The sequence below is a fragment of the Muscardinus avellanarius genome, assembly GCF_963383645.1.
Source record: "Muscardinus avellanarius genome assembly, chromosome: 16".
In the NCBI taxonomy this organism is placed as follows: Eukaryota; Metazoa; Chordata; class Mammalia; order Rodentia; family Gliridae; genus Muscardinus; species Muscardinus avellanarius.
The window spans coordinates 52,984,135-53,003,508 of record NC_137802.1 but is presented as its reverse complement, the minus strand read 5'-3'; the positions used below and the strand labels follow the sequence as shown (position 1 = coordinate 53,003,508).

The following is a 19,374-nucleotide window of genomic DNA, read 5'->3' as shown; positions in this document are numbered from 1 at the left end:
TTCATTAAGGTCATTTGGGGGATCTCAGACTTTCTACTTAGCTGCTTAATTCTTGACAGTCACACTTTCTGAAATGTTTCAGGGACGATATTCCTGCTGTTTTTAATTTGGTAATGCTATCTGTTGATTTATTAAGTGGAAAGGGTAATGGTGCCATTATAGATGTAAGAAAGGGAACATTAGTCATAATTTTCAGTCTTTTTTTTTTCTTCCTTGCAAAAGTATTATATATTCACTGGCACAGTTTGGACAGTGTAAGAAATAAAAAATAAGCCAGGCATGGTGGTACACACCTGTAATCCCAGTACTTGTGAGGCTAAGACAGGAGGATTGAATCATAGGTTCAAGGCCAACCTCATCAACTTAGCAAGGCTCTCAGCAACTTGGCCTTTATTTTGTTTCCAAATAAAGCATAAAATAAGCCGGGCATGGTGGCGCACACTTGTAATCCCAGCATTCGGGAGGCTGAGACGGAGGATTGGGGTTCGCGGACAGCCTCAGCTACTTAGTGAGCCCCTTCACAACTTAGTGAGACCCTGTTTCAAATTAAAGAATAAAAAACAGGGCAGGGGGTGTACCTTGGAGGTCGAATGCTCCTGGGTTCTATCCTCAGACCGCAAAAAAAAAGAATGCACTTTTACAACTAGAATTGTTGAAAGAAAGTACTTTTGCTACATAATGTCATATTGCCCTTTAAAAAGGTTATGCTGTTAAACTGGGTGAGGTGGCGCATGCTTGTATCCCCCACCACCACCACCTGTGCTTGGGAAGCTGAGACAGGAGGATCGCACGGGTTCGAAGCCAGCCTCAGCTACTTAGGCTTTCAGCAACTTAGTGAGACCCTGTTTCCAAATAATTTTTTTTTTTTTTTTTTTTTTTGGTGGTACTGGGGTTCCTGGAAGCCCTTCTACCTCCGGGATACACTCCCACGGGCTACACTCCCAGACCTATTTTATATTTTTTATTTGGAAACAGGGTCTCTTAAGCCAGCGGGGCTGGCTCCGAACCAGCGCGATCCTCCTGTCTCCGCCTCCCAAGCGCGGGGATTACAAGCGTGCACCACCACGCCCGGCCCAAATAAAATATTTTTTAAAAAATGGTCTGCGAGTATAGCCTGGAGGTAGAAAGCCTCTGGGTTCCACCCCCAGTACCACCAAAAAAAAGTTACACTGTTGCACTTACATGAACAGGTATGGGTGTACAGTATACCTCTTGCTTCTCTTAACCTAACTTCATGAGCCTTTAATTCTTAGCAAAGACTAGAGCCTTGTGATTTAAGATTCCTTGTCATGTAAATTAAACATCTGTTCCTTTCAGAAGGTACTCCTTACCTGAAATCTGGAATCAGCCTCTTCTCTAATGATCCTAAATCTGATCCTTCTGAAGACGGAGCCCCAGAACCAGTTCATCTTTGCAGTGCACCAACTTCAGCTTCTGTATTAAAATTATCTCAATATCAAGGTGCAAAATCTACAAACCGTTCAGCTGTTCATAGTGCTAAAACTGTTGGGGATCATGCAAGTGAAGAAATTGTGAGCCGGGAGAAGCCAAAATTGACGTGTTCAAAACAAAGCATCAACAAAAGAATGTCCATGGTGGCATCGGGCTTGACTACCAAAGAGTTTGTAAGTATATCCATATATGTCTCGCTAATGACTAGGATTTAGCAATATGCCACAAATTGTTTTATATAGGTACTAGCAATGAGTCACGTATAGGAAATAAGCACAGTTCTGTGGAATTTAATTTCTACTCCTAAATTCTGAAAATTTACATCTAGAAAAGTAAGGTGTGGAGTGAGTGTGTGTGTGTGTGTGTGTGTGTGTGTGTGTATTAAGGATTGAGCTCCGGGGCATTCTAACTCTGAGCTACACCTCCAGCCCTATTTTATATTTTATTTTGAAACGAGGTCATTAGGTTGCTGAGGTTGTTCTTAAACCAACGATCCTCTAGTCTCAGCCTCCCAAGTACTAGGATTATAGGCATCCATCACCATGCCCAGCTTGGATTGTGTGTGTGTGTGTGTGTGTGTGTCACACACACACACACACACACACACACACACACACACACACATATATATATATGAGAAAAATAACTAATATTAGCAGAAAAGATATACCTTGGAGTATGATATATAAAACTTTTGAATTAGAGTTTTCTTTTTATTTAAAAATGGAAGTAGGTATAGCTCTACTCCCTGGCAATCACCTTTTTCCCTCCTTGGTTAATAGCTGAGTGAACTTAATAGCATATTTAGCTAAATCCAGGCCAGCGCTAAGCATACTGCCAGACACTGGCACTTCTCCAGTGTTTGTCTTTATCCTGGCTTGTAAGACAGCTTTTCAGTAGCCTGCGCTGTCATTTCTGCACTACAACACCCTTTGCTATTAGAATTTTGGCAACTCATTGGGCCCTTTGTTCCATAAGTGGGAATTGTTTCACATTATGGGAAAATACCCATTAAAATGTTAAGCACACTGAAACCTTGTTTCTCCATAGACTGCTTGTAGATTTCAGCCATCCTAGGAAATTTTTTTTCTTTTAGGGTCTGGGGATGGAACCCAGGGGCATTCGACCTCCAAACTACACTCCCTGCCCTGTTTTTTATTCTTTATTTTGAAACAGGGTCTCACTAAGTTGCAGAGGGCCTCACTAAGTAGCTTAGGCTGTCCACGAACTGCAATCCTCCAGTCTCAGCCTCCCGAATGCTGGCCACCACGCCCAGCTCATCCTAGGAAATTTACTTCTGAATTGATTGTCTTTTTTTTTTTTTTTTTTTGGTGTGGTACTGGGGTTCCTGGAAGCCCTTCCACCTCCGGGCTACACTCCCAGATCTATTTTTTACATTTTTATTTGGAAACAGGGTCTCCTAAGCCAGCGCTCATGTCTGGCTTCGAACCTGCGTGATCCTCCTGTCTCCGCCTCCCAAGCGCAGGGATTACAAGCGTGCACCACCACGCCCGGCTTGAATTGATTGTCTTTGATAGTGTCATAATAAAATAATTAAGTAATTTTTGTACAAAATAAATTTATTATTGCTTCATAATAAAATAATTGAGTAAATTTTATACCAGACTATTAATTAGATTCAATAGTGAGTGCTATTTATTCCTTGTTGAGAGTCAGCAGTCACTCTCTCTCTAAAATATTTTTCTTACTATATCCTTCCTAGGGTAACAACTATTTCTCATCCTTATCCTTGCATATCTACCAGTGTTCAGCCTAACATTCTCTGGGGCCAGATGGGTCCCACAACTGAAAGAGCAAAGCCGTGGCTGCCCTGCTAGCTACAGTTTGTAAGTGCCAAGGGATAGCTGTTCGCACTCTGCAGCCCCATGTGCAGGCCAGCAATTTGCTCTGAAACTTCTTACCATTGTCTCCTTAAATGGTTCTTGATCACTTGCCTACTTATCTAGAATTTCAAATTATTCACTGAAAATTAGCATTCCTTATTTTTGTTTTGAGAGTAGGGATTTTTAAAGATGCCTAAAAGGGCCTAATCTTTCCTGCCATAGGCAATTCTGAGCTGCAGATTAGATTACAAGTGGCTTGGTACATATTCTCTTTAAACTAGCAAAGAGGAAAACTTTGAGCTCTTTTCAGATTTGCTGAAGTGTGATAAATTTATGATGAAAGCTACTGACTGTATTACACATGATTAATTCCGAAGCCCATATTAAGATGATCTTCTCAGCCTTTGCTATTCTAACTGAACGCTGTTTCAGGCTGAGATTTCAGCAATTAATCAGTTCAGAATTGCTAATGATCCTGGCAAAGGGCAGTGGCAAAAAGGAGAGTATGTCATTAGCTTTTTCATCCTGCGTTTTTTCAGTGCCCCGTGGCAGTATGGAGTGAGGCAGCGTGAAAAAGAGCTGGCCTGACCTCCAAGGCAGTATTGTACAGCACATAAATGCTGGCGTGGGTGGTGATGGCCAGTAACTGATGGCCCTTGGTAAACAAGGTTATTTACCAAACAGTAGCTACCAATATGTCGGCTCTGCTCATAATGGATCTGGCTAATTTCTTTTACTGCCTGTTGACTTTTATTTGGTTGATAGATAATAGCTACAGGACTCCAGAATTCTTTTGGAAACAATGAGGCTTTTCCAATCCTTCTTTTAAGAGAGAATTGAAGCTGGGCATGGTGGCGTGTACTTCTAATCTTGGTACTTGGGAGGCTGAGGCGAGGATTGGTTCAAAGCCAGCTAGCCAGCCAGCCTCAGCAACTCTTCAAGGTTCTCAGCAACCTAGTGACACCCTATTTCCAAATAAGAAATAAAATCAGACTGGGGGTGTCGCTTGGAGGTATAATGCCTCTACATTCAATCCCCAACACACACACAAAAAGAGAAAATTGATAAATTTCACCTCTTTACTTGCTAGGCTCATGGCACATACCTGTAATATCAGTACCTGAGAGACTGAGAGAGGAAGACTGAAAGTTGGAGACCAGCCTTAGCAATTTAGAAGACCCACAGCAACTTAGCAAGACCCTGTTTCAAAATAAAAAATAGAACCTGGCATGGTGATTCATGCCTGTAATCCCAGTATTTGGGAGGCTGAGATAGGATTGCACCAAGGGCATCCTCAGAAACTTAATGAGATCCTGTTTAAAAATAAAATATCAAAAGCTAAGTGTGAGCCGGGCGTGGTGGTGCACACTTATGAAGGATCGAGCAAGTTCGAAGTCAGCCGCGCTGGCTAAAGAGACCCTGTTTCTAAGTAAAAAAAAAAAAAAAGCAGGTCTGGGAGTGTAGCCCAGAAGAAGAAGGGCTTCCAGGAACCCCAGTACCACACACACACACACACAAAAAAAAAAAAAAAAAAGCTAAGTGGTGGCAGAGGTTTGTAATCCCAGCATTCAGGAAGCTGAGACAGGAGGATCATGGTTCAAGGACAGCCTCAACTACTTAGTGAGGCCCTTTGCAACTCAGTGAGACCCTGTTTCAAAATAAAGAATAAAAAATAGGCCTGGGGGTGTAGCTTGGAGGTCAAATGCCCCTGGGTTTCATCCCCAATGCCTCAATGAAATAAGTAAGTAAATAAATAAAGAAAGAAAGAAACAAACTATCAAAAAGAGCTGGGGGTGTACCTCAGAGGTGTTGTGCCACTGAAATCTGCAGTACCAAAACAAAAAATTAACCAATATCTTTGCTTAAGTGTTTTATAATTATCAAGGTTGAATCTTGATTTTTAAGCCACATACCTCTGTAGCATAACTTTTGGTACTGGCTACTTACCTCTCAACTTATAAACTGTGGGCTGATAAGTCTAAATTATAGTGCAATAGAGTCCTCTACAAAGAAACTACCTTAGGGAATCAACTGCTATTAAAGGCAAAAAATAATATTTCGAATCTTTGGTGTAATTTCATGTCTGCTAGCACTATATTAAAATGTCTTCTTCTGATCCCTACATAATTATTAAATTATTCAAACATAAGAGAAAAGATGTACCTTTTCTGAGAAAAATGAAAATTCAAAACGAGCATAATTAATACTCTATACTGTGTACTAGAGGTGATTTATTATAATTCAGTATTTGATTTGATTTCAGGTGCTTGTGCAAAAGTTTGCCAGGAAACACCACATCACTTTAACTAACCTAATCACCGAAGAGACTACTCATGTCGTTATGAAAACAGGTAAACTAAGAACCTTTCCAGAATGTGTTGCATCTGCTGCATAAGCCACATGAAGAAATAGGAATACGAGAGATATAATAATTGTGGCACCGGCCTACAATTCCAGATACTTGGAAGGCTGAGGCAGGAAGGTAAAGTTTGAGGCGAGCCTCCACAGCTTGGCAAGATCTCATCCCAAAATAAAAAGGGCTGCATATGTAGCTCAATGTTAGACTATTTGTCTATCATGCATGAAGCACTGGGTTCAATCCCTGGTATTGCAAAGAAAAAAATATGGCCAGACATGGTGGCACATACCTGTAATCCCAGTTCCTGAGAGGCTGAGACAAGAGGATCGCAGGTTTGAGGGCAGCCTCCAGAAGGTATAAGACTCTCAGCAACTCAGTGAGACCCTGTTTTAAAACAAACAAACAACAACAAAAAAAAAAAAAAACAATAAAATAGGGCTAGTGGTATAGCTCAGAGGCAGACTATCTCTGAGTTTAATCCTCAGTACAACTAAGAAAAGAAAAAATATATGAATGGTGTTGAGCATCCCTAATTCGAAAATTCAAAATCTGTAACTTTTTCATTATGACATTATATCACAAGTGGAAAGTTTATACCTGCTCTCGTGACAGGTCACGGTTGGAATTCAGTTGCACTCGATGTATTGTACAGCCAGCCAGGCGTAGTAGCTCACGCTCGTAGTCCCAGTACTTGGGAGGCTGAGATAGGAAATCACAGGTCAAGTACAACCTCAGCAAGTAGTGAGACGCTCCTTAACCTAGCATGACTCTGTTTCCAAATAAAATTGAGCTAAAAGTGTAGTTCAGAGGTAGAATGCCCCGGGTTCAATTGTCAGTGCCACAAAAAAAAATTGCATAAATTTATAATTTTTAAGCACTAGGGGTTGCAGCTCAATGGTAGAGCATTTGCTTAGCATGAGCAAAGCCCTGGGTTCAGTGCTCTTCACCACACAAAACAAAATTAAATAAAACAAAATTACCTCCACAGACTATATATAAGGTGTATATAAAACAAATGAATTTCATGGTAGGCTTGGGTCCCATATGCAAGATATCTCGTATATATGCAAATATTCCAAAATCCAAACAACATTTCTAAAACACTTGCTCCCAAGCATTTCAGGTCCTCCAGAATGTTGGGATTATAAGTATGCGCCACCACGCCCGTCCCCCCCACCCTCTCTCTCTCTTTTTTTTAAAGAATCAAATCTCAGCTGGGCTTGGTGGTACAGGCTTGTAATTCCTGCATTTGAGAGGCTGAGACAGGAAGATCTGAGTTCTCAGACAGCCTTAGCTACTTAGTGAGGCCCTCTGCAACTTAGTGAGACCCTGTTTCAAAATAAAGAATAAAAAATAGGGCTGAGGGTATAGCTTAGAGGTAGAATTAATGCCTCTGGGTTTCATTCCTAGTACCAAAAAATCTCACTAGGTTGATGAGAGTCTTACTGCTTGCTGAAGCTGTCCTTGAACTTGTGATTTTTCTGTCTCAGCCTCTGAGTACTGGGATTGCAGGTGTGCCACCATGCCCAGCTCTTTTTTATTTTGAGACAGAGCCTTGCTCAGTTGAGGCTGGCCTTGAACTTGCAATTGTCCTGCCTCGGCCTCCCAAGTAGCTTGCGGGTATGTGCCACTGTGGTCACCATGCTTTCTTTTTCGAGATAGTCACTGACAAACAGGGCAGTATTTATCCATTTAACTGGAGGTAGATGGAAAGAGACTCAAAATGATGTTATTTGACAAATAAAATGAAGCAATGAGCAGACTTAAGGAAGCAAGACAGTCATCTTCAAATACCTGAAGAATTGTTATCAAGTTCAAGGAAGCAAACAAAGATCAGTGCATAGGGATTCAGGAAATGAAGATCGTGGCTCTACTCTAAAACCTTTCTAACAAAATTGATTTTCCGGGTACATTATTGTCCACTCCAGAATATTTCTGTCCACAGATCTGCAGGTGTTTGAGCAGTTCGAAACCCTTTGGACACTTTGCCTTAGATCTTTTTTTTTTTTTGCAGGTCTGGGGATGGAACCCAGAGGCATTCAACCTCTGAGCTACAATCCCTGCCCTTTTTTTATTCTTTGTTTTGAAACTGGGTCTCACGGAGTTGCAGAGGGCCTCACTAAGTAGCTGAGGCTGTCTGAGAACCGCGATCCTCTGGTCTCAGCCTCCCGAATGCTGGGATTACAAGCGTGCGCCACCACGCCCGGCTAGAACTTTTTGATCTAGGTTTCTACTTTATGAAAACTGTGCCACAGAGTCACAGGGTAATGTTTATTGGAATTGGGTACTAGAACAAGTTCCACAAATTAAATACTATATTAGAGCCAAATATCATTTATTTATTTACTTTTGTGTGTGTGTTTCTGGGGATTAAACCCAAGGGCATTCTACCTCAGAGATACACCCCAGCCCTATTTTACTCTTTTCATTTGGAAACAGGGTTTCACTAAGTTGCTGAAGCTGGCTTGGAACCTGGGGTCCTCTTGTCTCAACCTCCTAAGTACTGGGATTAAAGGGGTATACCACCATACCCGACTTGATTTAAGTTAATATATTTTAAGATATAGATTTGGATCAAAGCTGATGAAAAGTAAAAAGAAAGTTTTAAAATGCAAAATAAATCTAAAGTGCTTTGGTCTTGAAATTCCAAGACAATGCAACATTCTCTACTTTTGAAATAAGAAAAAGCTAAAATTTCTGAGTTTAAGGCATATTATTAAATCAGTTTGCACAGCAGTTAAAGAAGTTTTAGCCAGCCGGGCGTGGTGGCGCACGCTTGTAATCCCTGCGCTTGGGAGGAGGAGACAGGAGGATTGCACAAGTTTGAAGCCAGCCTCGCTTGCTTATGAGACCCTGTTTCCAAATAAAAGGTATAAAATAGGTCTGGGAGTGTAGCCCGGAGGTAGAAGGGCTTCCAGGAACCCCAGTACCACCCAAAAAAAAAAAAAAAAGAAGTTTTAGCCAGGCATAGTGGTAAATGCTTGTAATCCTAGTGGTTGGGAGGCTGAGACAAGAGGACTGTAGGCTCAAGGCCAGCATGTAGTAACTTATCAAGACCCTGTTTCAAAATAAAAGGGTCTGGGGGTTATAGCTCAATAGTAAAACATCTCGGGGTTCAATCCCCAATGCCACTAAAGAAGAAAAAGAATTCTGTGAAAGAATGACGATTACTGTAAATTGAAGATGGCCTACTATGTTTAGAATTTAGTTAAATACATTTCTCTTGTTTAAAATTAAATTAGATTAAAATTAAATTAAATTAAAATTAAATCTTAGACAGGCATGGTGGCATACGCTTGTAATCCCAGCATTTGGGAGGCTGAGACAGTAGGATCAAGGTTCACGGACAGCCTTAGCTACTTAGTGAGGTCCTTTGCAACTCAGTGAGACCCTGTTTCAAAATAAAAAATAGGGCTTGGGGTGTCTCTCAGAGGTAGAATGCCTCTGGGTTCCAGCCCTAGTACTGCAAAAAAAAAAAAAAAATTTTTTTTTAAAACAGTCTTTTCTCAATTTACTTAATTTTCCAAAGGTCTTTTTTAACACTAGGAAGCCAGACGTGGTAGCACATGCTTGAAATCCCAGCATTCTGGAGGCTGAGACAGGAGGATCTCAGTTCGCAGACAGCCTCAGCTACTTAGTGAGGCCCTCTGCAACTCAGTGAGACCCTGTTTCCAAATAAAATAAAAAATAGGTCTGGGAGTGTAGCTCGGAGGTAGAATACCCCTGAGTTCCATCCCCAATACCAAAAAAAAAAAAAAAAAAGCCCACTAGGAAACAAGTGAGTCTTTACCAGGTGCGGTGATGCACATTTACAATCCCAGTACTTAGGAGACTGAGACAGGAGGATTACAGATTCAAGAACAGCCTCAAAAATGTAGGCCCTCCACAACTTAGTAAGACCCTATTTCAAAATAAAAAATAAAAGCCAGGCATGATGGTACACTCTTGTAATCCCAGTACTTGAGAGGCTGAGACAGGAGGAGCACAAGTTCAAGGACAGACTCAGCAGTAGTGAGACTCTCATCAGCCAACCAAGACCCTGTTTCAAAAATAAAATTATAATAGGGTTGGGATGTGGCTTGGAGTTAGAATGCCCCTGAGTTCAAACCCCAGTACCAAAATAATAAAATAGGGTTAGGCGTGTACCTCACCCCCCTGAGGTAGCATACCCCTGGATTAAATTCCCAGTGACACAAAAAGTAGTGATTCTTTATTGCTACTTTCAGAAATACTTACATAGGAAAGGGAAAAGCTATGAAAAGACTGTATTTTCCTTTGTCTCTCGGGAATATGAGGGCATCAGTATTCTCTAGGTAAAAGTTATGGGGGTGCAAGTACGTCACACTGACACCTCAGATTTAGGATTTTAACAAGCTTTTGTTCTGCGTATTACCATCCAGTCAAACAGATCTTGTCCATCCACATAAATCACAACTATTGACATGGGTTTGTTTGTTTTGTTTGTGGTACTGGGGATGGAACCCAGGGGCATTCTATCTCCGAGCTACTCCCCCTAACCCTATTTTTTATTCTTTATTTTGAAGCAAGGTCTCGCTGAGTTGCAAAGGACCTCACTAAGCAGATAGGCTGTTCTCGAACCCCGCTTCTCCTGTCTCAGCCTCCCAAAAGCTAGAATTACAACCGTGCGCCACCATGCCCGGCCTGTGGTTAATTTTTTTTTTAAACACAATACAGCTCTTTAGTTATCCTTGGCATCTAGAAGATGAGGCAGACATTTCCTCTGGTCTTGATCTCTGCTTCTTCCAGGCACCTAAAGATCCATACCTGCTGGTGATAATTAGTGGTGCTTCCGTCCTCTGACGCTATCACCCAGGCTGTGAGAATCATCGATCTAGATCGATCTTGAGGCCAGAAGGAGCTGGGGATCTTTAGCTTCTTGGGAAGCACTTCCTGATTTTGTTTTCTTATTCTAATCCTTCAGATGTTTTTCGTTCTGCAGATGCTGAGTTTGTATGTGAACGGACACTGAAATATTTTCTGGGAATTGCAGGAGGAAAATGGGTAGTTAGCTATTTCTGTAAGTATAATACAGCTTCTCCCTTTAACACCTCAGAATTGCATTTTTACACCTAACATTTTAACACCTAAGGTTTCTGCTGATGCTGAGTCTGTATTACCCAAAGGTCTTTAAGGTAACACAAAACAAGTTTTATCTTTAATTCATATCACTTTGTTCAGATAAGCTGGTGTTGTTGGGAAAATGCATTTCTTTTATAACTGATAGAACCTAATCTGCTCCTGGCTATGTTAGCATACAAACTAGGGATTTATTTAATAGTGGGCAGAAATCCATGTACAGCAACACATTACAATGTTTAAATTAAGCATCAACTGTGTCTCCAAGAGGGAAATCTGCCACAACCTCATTAAAGAGCCATGGCTGTGGAGGGAGAGAACCTTCCCCATACCCTTTGGTGAATTCCTCAACTCTCTACTGCTCAACCAAAGAAGTGTGTTCTGCTCTGTGTGACCTGTCATTTCTGTCATCTCTTTAGGGGTAACCCAGTCTATTAAAGAACAAAAGGTGCTGGATGAGGTACGTACTTGATGTTTAATCAGTGACCGTTGGTGCCACTGAGTCACAGTTATGAAAAAAACGTACTGCTTCCTTCCACTAATGCACCACAATTTGTAAATTTTCCTTGGCCTTGAGGATCATTAAGAGTGATGCTGAGCCAGGTGTGGTGGCGCACACTTGTAATCCCCGCGCTTGGGAGGCTGAGACAGGAGGATCGCACAGGTTCGAAGCCAGCCTCAGCTACTTAGTGAGGCTCTCAGCAACTTAGTGAGACCCTGTTTCCAAATAAAGTATAAAATAGGTCTCTGAGTGTAGCCCGGAGGTAGAAAGCCGATGAGTTCCACCCCTAGTACCACCAAAAAAAAAAAAGTGATGCCGAAGCTAGGCGTGGTGGTGCAGGTTTGTAATCCCAGCATTCAGGAGGCTGAGACAGGAGGATCGCGGTTTGCAAACAGCCTTAGCTACTTAGTGAGGCCATTTGCAACTCAGTGAGACCCTGTTTCAAAATAAAGAATAAAGCTGGGCGTGATGATGTATACTTGTAATCCCCGAAGTTGGGAGGCGGAGACTGGAGGATCATGCAGGTTCTAAGCCAGCCTCTCTGGCTTAAGGGACCCTGTTTTTAAATAAAAATATAAAAAATAGGTGTCTGGGAGTGTAGCTTGGAGGTAGAAGGGTTTTCAGGAACCCCAGTACCACCAAAAAAAAAAAGAAAGAAAGAAAATAAAAAATAGGTCTGGGGGTGTAGCTCGGAGGTAGGATGCCCCTGGGTTCCATTCCCAGTACCAGAAAAAAAAAATGCTTCCGATGCCAGGCATGTACATCCCTGTAATTCCAGCTATATTGGGATTAGCTGAGGCGGGAGAACTGCAAGTTCCAGGCCAGCCTCAACAACTTAACAAGACCCTGTCTCAAAATTTAAAAAAAAATTTTAAAAAAAAGGAGCCAGGCGCTATGACACACATTTGTAATCCCAAAACTTGGGAGTCTGACACAGAAGGATCCCAAGTTGGGGACCAACCTTAACTAAATTGCCTCAGCAATTTAGTGAGACCTTGTTTTTTTGTTTTGTTCTGTTTGTTTTTTGGCAGGTCTGGGGATGGAACCCAGGGACGTTCGACCTCTCAGTTACACCCTCTGCCCTATTTTTTTTATTTTTGAAACAGGATCTCACTAAGTTGCTGAGGCTGTCCTTAAACCGTTTCAGCCTCCCTAATGCTGGGATTATAAGCTGAGCCACCACGCCAGGCTCCCTGTTTATAAATAACAAATAAAATAGGGCTGGAGGTGTAACTCAGAAGCAAAATGCCCCTGGGTTCAATCTCCAGCACCAAAAAAGAAGGAAGGAGACTGAATCTTACATGTGTACAGCTTTTTAGAAAACTGCCTGTTCACTGTTAAAGAAAAAGACTTTGTATTAACATGTAAATATGTCTCTTTAGAAATCGGATTCCTTCAGAGAGATGTTGCTCTTTATGATACTGAGAACAGTGAGAGGTAAATAAGATAAAGTGTAGGAGAAAGAATAATTTTAGAACACCAGGAGCTGCTGGTGACAATAGATCAGGCAAAATAAAATTAGTGAAAGCAGCTTTAAACTATTATGTGCTATTCAGTATATTCATAATTAATTAAATGACACTGTTGTTCGTCTTAACTTTCATTCAGTAACTTTATTGCAATCCTACTATGTGCCGGGTACTAGGATTTGAAACAATAAAAAAGATTGACCAATTCCTGCTTTGGTATAACTTAACGTTCTAATGAGGGGAGATACAAAAGAAAAAAGTTTGGTTTTTCTCCAGTACTGGAGATGGAACCCAGGGGCATTACACCTCTGAGCTACACCCCCAGCCCTATTTTTTTTTTTTTTCCCTGTTCTTTTTGTGGTACCGGGCATGGAACCCAGGGGCATTGTACCTCTGAGCTACACCCCCAGTCCTAGTATTTTTTTTTTAAGTATTTTTATATTTTTGAAACCGAGTCTCACAGTTGCGAAGGGCCCCCCACTAAGTAGCTAAGGCTGTCCCAAACCACGATTCTTCAGTCTCCGCCTCCCGAATGCTGGGATTACAAGCATGTGCCACCACACCTGGCCCTATGTTTTATTCTTTATTTTGAAATGGGTTCTCACTGAGTTGCAAAGGGCCTCACTAAGTGTGATCCTCCTGTCTCAGCCTCCCAAATGCTGGGATTATAAGCGTGTGCCACCATGCCTGATGACCTTTGTCTTTCATTTGAAACAGTATCTCACTAGGTTGATGAGAGTCTCATTATTTGCTGAGCATGTCCTCAAACCTGTGATCCTCCTGTCTCAGCCTCCCAAATACTGGGATTACATGTGCCACCATGCCCAGCTCCTTTTCTTTATTTTTTTATTTTGAAACATGGTCCCACTAAATTGCTGAGGCTGGCCTAACCCTAGTCTCCTTCTGTCTCTGCCTCCCAAGTACTGGAGTTACAGGCATGTGTCACCACACCCAGCTTTATTTATTTTTCATAATATTCTCATATATATATATCACTATAATTTGAGTTGCAGGATCAAAACTATCAATTTTTGTGATGGTGGTGGTGCAGGGATCAGACCCAGGGCTTCATTCATGCTAGCCAAGCACTCTACCACTGAACGATATATATTTCCAGTTGTTCTTTCTTTCTTTCTTTCTTTCTTTCTTTCTTTCTTTCTTTCTTTCTTTCTTTCTTTTACCCTTTTTCATTGTGTAACAGGATCTTCCTATGTTGCAGAAGGCGTTGCTAACCCTTGCCACAAACCTGTGATCCTCCTCTCTCAGCCTCCCAAGTACTGGGACAGGTGTGTACCACCACACCCAGTATCTTATTTTTATTTTAAAACAGGGTCTCACTAAATTTCTCAGGCCAGCCTCAAACCTTCCATCCTCCTCAGCCTTCCAAGTATTGGGATTGCGTGTGTATGCCACCACACCTGGCTCTCAGAATCATTTCTAAGCATTCTTTCCCACATTTCTCTCCAAAATTCTTAACTCCCTAATACTATCCCTCTTTAACCTCTTTTTCTTAATCAGTCAAAATAATGATTATGAAAAACCTGTACGTTTATTCAATATATTAAATGCACATTTTATCATTTTGGTTTCATTAACTGTATAAGTCTCTATAGAAATCTGAAAAGCTCTTATTCCTTCAGATGATAACACATAGTTGACTTAAGAGATCAGGAGTTCTCCAGTTACCTTTGTAACAGCACAGTCGTAGCAGTTTAATCTAAATGCTAAGTGAATGTTTTGAGAGGAGATAGATGTTGAGATTAAAATGCATTAAGTTCCAGTGAGGTGAAAGCCAATTGGTAATTTTGCCCATAAAGATTTGCTTCACCTGATTGACTTCAGCAGTTGAGATCCTAGACATTTCATCCAGTCCACTGAAAAGAATGATTTTATTTATTATTTACTATTTACGATCAAAACTCTGGTGATGCTGAATGTCATTAATACGTGCGTCTGCTAGCTGGGCGCGTTGGCGCACGCTGGTATCCCAGCATTTGCGAAGCTGAGAGAGGAGGGTCTGGGTTCACAGACAACATCAGCTACTTAGTGAGGCCCTTTCCAACTCAGTGAGACCCTGTTTCAAAAATAAACAAAAAGGCCAGGCGTGGTGGCGCACACTTCTAATCCCAACGCTTGGGAGGCTGAGACAGGAGGATCGCACAAGTTTGAAGCCAGTCTCAGCAACTTAGTGAGACCCTGTTTCCAAATAAAATATAAAATACATCTGGGGGTATAGCCCGGAGGTAGAAAACCTCCTGGGTTCTACCCCCAGTACCACAAAGAAAGGAAGGAAGAAAAGAAAAGAAGCCCGCGTGGTGGCGCACGCTTGTAATCCCAGCATTCAGGAGGCTGAAACTGGAGGATCACAGTTCGCAGGCAGCCTCAGCTACTTAGTGAGGCCCTCTGCAGTGTAGTGAGGCCCTGTTTCAAAATAAAGAATAAAAAATAGGGCAGGAGGTGTAGCTTGGAGGCTGAATATCCCTGGGTTCCATTGTTATACTCAAAGTCTGGGACCCCAGGGTGACAGAGACCACCACCACACAAAATAATGCAAACAACAGGAAGGAGTTTACAGGAAGGAGTTTACTGGGGAACCAGCTTGAGCTAGGGTCCGAGTCCCTCCAACACAGTGAAGAGTGAAGTCTTGACAAGGACCCCGAGTCTTTGTTCCAAGGCAGTTTTTTTGTTTTTTTTTTTTTTTGGTGTTACTATAGGGTGGAACCCAGAGGCTTTCTACCTCCAGCCTATACTCCCAGACCTATTTTATATTTTATTTGGAAACAGGGTCTCTCACTAAGTTGCTGAGAGCCTCACTAAGTAGCTGAGGCTGGCTTCAAACCTGTGTGATCCTCCTGTCTCAGCCTCCCAAGCACGGGGTTTACAAGCGTGCGCCACCACGCCCGGCTACCAAGGCAGTTTTATACATTTCAGTCACTCGGGCTGTGATTTACAAAGGAGTTATCTTTAAACCAAAAGGAATTTTTACTTTACTGCTGTTATCACAAGCAACGACAGGATACTTGGTGCCTCCCATTTGGTTCGTGCCTCCTGGGGTTGGTTGGGAGTTTTTCATCCTGACCCAGGTACCAAAACTGGCACTTAACTGTTAGTTGTATTCCTGGGAAACTGAAACTTAGGCCTAGCATGTTTGCTGTATGGATGAAGCCTGTCATGGCTCCGCTTTGGTCCTACACCATCCCCAGACCCGCGGGGGGGAAAAAGGAAGGAAAAAAAGAGCCAGGCATGGTGGTTCATGCTTGTAATCCCAGCATTTGGGAGGCTGAGACCGAAGGATCACGGTTCACAGACAGCCTCAGGGTTTGTTTGTTTGTTTGTTTGTTTGTTTGGTGGTACTGGGGATGGAACCCAGGGGCCTTCTACCTCCGGGCTACACTCCCAGACCTATTTTTATATTTTTATTTGGAAACAGGGTCTCTTAAACCAGCAAGGCTGGCTTCGAACCTGCACAATCCTCCTGTCTCTGCCTCCAAGTGCAGGGATTACAAGCATGCGCCACCATGCCCAGCCAGCCTCAGCTATTTAGTGACGCCCTCCACAATTTAGTGAGTCCCTGTTTCAAAATAAAGAATTAAAAATAGGGCAGGAGCTGGGCATGGTGGCGCACGCTTGTAATCCCCATGCCTGGGAGGCAGAGACAGGAGGATCGTGCAGGTTCGAAGCCAGCCTCGCTGGCTTAAGAGACCCTGTTTCCAAATAAAAATATAAAAATAGGTCTGAGAGTGTAGCCCAGAGGTAGAAGGGTTTCCAGGAACCCCAGTACCACCAAAAAAAACTAAAATAAAATAGGGCAGGGGGTATAGCTCAGCGGTTGTGAATAGCCCTGGGTTCCATCTCCAGACCCACAAAAAAAAAAAAAGAAAGAAAGAAAAAAACATAGGTCTGGGGATGTAGCTTGGAAGTAGAATGCCCCTGGGTTCCATCCCCAATAACACAAAAAATAAATGTTTCTGCTCCACTTCTCCAAAGGAGCCTTTTCCTTAACCTAATGGCTTGGGTTTGGTTTCTTTCAGCATGATTTTGAAGTCAGAGGAGATGTGATCAACGGAAGAAACCACCAAGGTCCAAAGCGATCAAGAGAATCCCCGGACACAAAAGTAAAGACCTGTCCCTCCTGTTGACCAAAACCCCACCGCCTGCTCGCCCTCCCAGCCCACATGGTTGAGATGGTCTTCCTCTGTTACATCGGGAGGCGTGTACTCTGCTAGAAACTGGCTCAGCACTTTCACAGAGATTTGTTTTTACTTCTCCCAGCCCAGCTAGAGTCATTGTATAATTTGTATAATTTGGTTTCCAGTCTGGGGTTCAGATCTCAGCTGATAATGGGCAAAGCTAGGATTTTTTTTTTTTTTTTTTTTTTTTTTTGTGAGTCGGGGGGGGGGGTGGAACCCAGGGGCGTTTGACCTCCGTGCTACACCCCCTGCCCTGTTTTTTATTTATTTTGAAGCCGGGTCTCACTGAGTTGCAGAGGGCCTCACTAAGTAGTTGAGGCTGTCCGTGAACTGCGATCCTCCAGGTCTCAGCCTCCCGAATGCTGGGATTACAAGCGTGCGCCACCATGCCCGGCTCAAAGCTAGGATTTTAAAGAGTTGTGAATCTAAAGCCTTTGTTCTTCCTACTTCACCATGGTGCCTTTCTGTAAAGCGGTGTAGTAACTGGTATAAGCAGGGTGTACACAGTGCTCTCTATATCTATGAAAACATCCAAGAAGAAGCTAGTAGTAATAATAGCCAGGCATGGTGGTGTATACCTACAATCCCAGCACTTGGGAGGCTGAGAAAGGAAGACATAGGTTTGAGCCCAGCCTCAGCAATAATAGGTAACATTTAATGTTCATTGTATTCCAAGACTGCTCTAAATGCTCCACCATATTTTAACTAACTAACTAACGGTTTTATAACAATCCTATAAAATATGTGCTATTTCTACTTATTTTACATATAAGAAAATTGAGGCTCAGAAAGGTTGAATATGCCGGGCGTGGTGGCGCACGCTTGTAATCCCCGTGCTTGGGAGGCGGAGACAGGATCGGGCTGGTTGGAAGCCAGCCTCGCTGACTTAAGAGACCCTGTTTCCATATATATATATATATATATATATATATATATATATATATATATATATATATATATATATAATAGGTCTGGGAGTATAGCCCAGAGGTGGAAGGGTTTCCAGGAACCCCAGTACCATCAAAAAAAAAGAAAAAAGAAAGAAATAGAAATTGAACCCAGCCATTCTAGCTTCAAGTCTAAATTATTTCCTTTGACCCCTCTTAGTACTGGTGATTGAGCCCAGGAGCGCTCTGCCACTGTGCTACATCGCCGGCCTTTTTAAAATTTTATTTGGAGACACAGGATCTTGCTAAATTGCCTAGTCTGGCCTGGAACTTGCAATCCTCCTGCCTTGGCCTCCCAAGTGGCTGGGTTTACATGCATATATCACCATGAGTTGCTCCCTTTTTTTTTTTTTTTTTTTTTGTACTGGGGGTTGAATCCAGAGGCATTCTATCTCTGAGCTTCACCCTCAGCCCTATTTTATTCTTTATTTTAAAACACGGTCTCTCTAAGTTGCAGAAGGCCTAAGTAGCTGAGGCTGTTTGTGAACCCGGATCCTCTTGTCTCAGCCTCTCAAGTAATGTGATTACAAAGGTGCCCAAGCACGCCAGGTTGTCTCCAACTCTTACACTCTTAACAATACTCATGGTTTCTTGGAAAATGACAGAAGGCTTTATGGAGGGGAAAAGCAGATTATTCTAACAACCTTGCAAGTGAGGCCCAGGAGGACTCACTGACCTCCCCAGATCATAATGTAGCAGATGACTTAGGCGGAGCTGACCCCATGGCCTGTCAGACCTCGCCCCGCTGCTTTCCTGGCATCCTCTCTAAGCGTCCTGTTCCGTCCGCTTTTCTTCTTCCAAGTGTGCACTGCCATGCATTTGAGAACACTCCCATACAGAGCACTGTCTGTCCCTTCACAGAAACTTGACAGAACCGGTAGGGGTGGTTTTCGAAGGAAAACTGCTTTGGGAGATTAGCATAGATCAAGCCTGGAGTTCTGAGCCTGGGGGTCAGCCTGCCCTCACCTCTGAGCCTATCGAGTAACTGTCCCAGATGCCAGGAAAAGGGCTTGGCCCACTTCTCCTTCTGCCTTTGCCCCAGGGGAACTCTGTGTGAATCAGCCATTGTTTATTATGGGGTTTTCTGGAACTGAATTGACCCGAGGAGTGTTCTACCTCCAAGCTACCCCCTTAGCCCTTTTTATTTTTTATTTTGAAACCAGGTCTATCTTTGTTATTGAGGCTGTCCTCAAAACTGTGATCCTCCTATCTAAGCCTCCCAAGCAGATGTGCACCACCACGCCCAGCCAGCCATTTGTTTTTATTCCACTAAATCCAAGGCAAAGACCAGGTTCCTCCTACCTTCAATTCTAGGGCTTGGGAATTTTCCTGCATTTGGGATAGCAATAATAGGACATGTCTGATACACCTCTTTAATCTAGTACTTGGGAGGCTGAGATGGGAGGATCCCAGGTTCAACACTAGCCTTAACAACATATCAATATCCTCAGAAACCTAGCAAAATCTTGTTTCACAATAAAAAAAAAAATAGCTGGGTGTGGTGGCGCTTTAAG

General features: G+C 42.5%; 1 protein-coding gene across 1 annotated transcript in view; it reads left to right on the top strand.

Moving 5' to 3' along the window:
* The window catches only part of BRCA1 (BRCA1 DNA repair associated), a gene marked incomplete at both ends in the record, with an annotated part of 79,426 nt that overhangs the window by 51,122 nt on the left and 8,930 nt on the right, over positions 1 to 19,374 (top strand). The window contains 5 exons of the mRNA XM_080714076.1: positions 1,318 to 1,625; positions 5,560 to 5,647; positions 10,616 to 10,693; positions 11,172 to 11,212; positions 16,755 to 16,838. Coding sequence (XP_080570202.1) covers positions 1,318 to 1,625; positions 5,560 to 5,647; positions 10,616 to 10,693; positions 11,172 to 11,212; positions 16,755 to 16,838 — 599 coding nt within the window. The remainder of the gene's footprint in view (positions 1 to 1,317; positions 1,626 to 5,559; positions 5,648 to 10,615; positions 10,694 to 11,171; positions 11,213 to 16,754; positions 16,839 to 19,374) is intronic.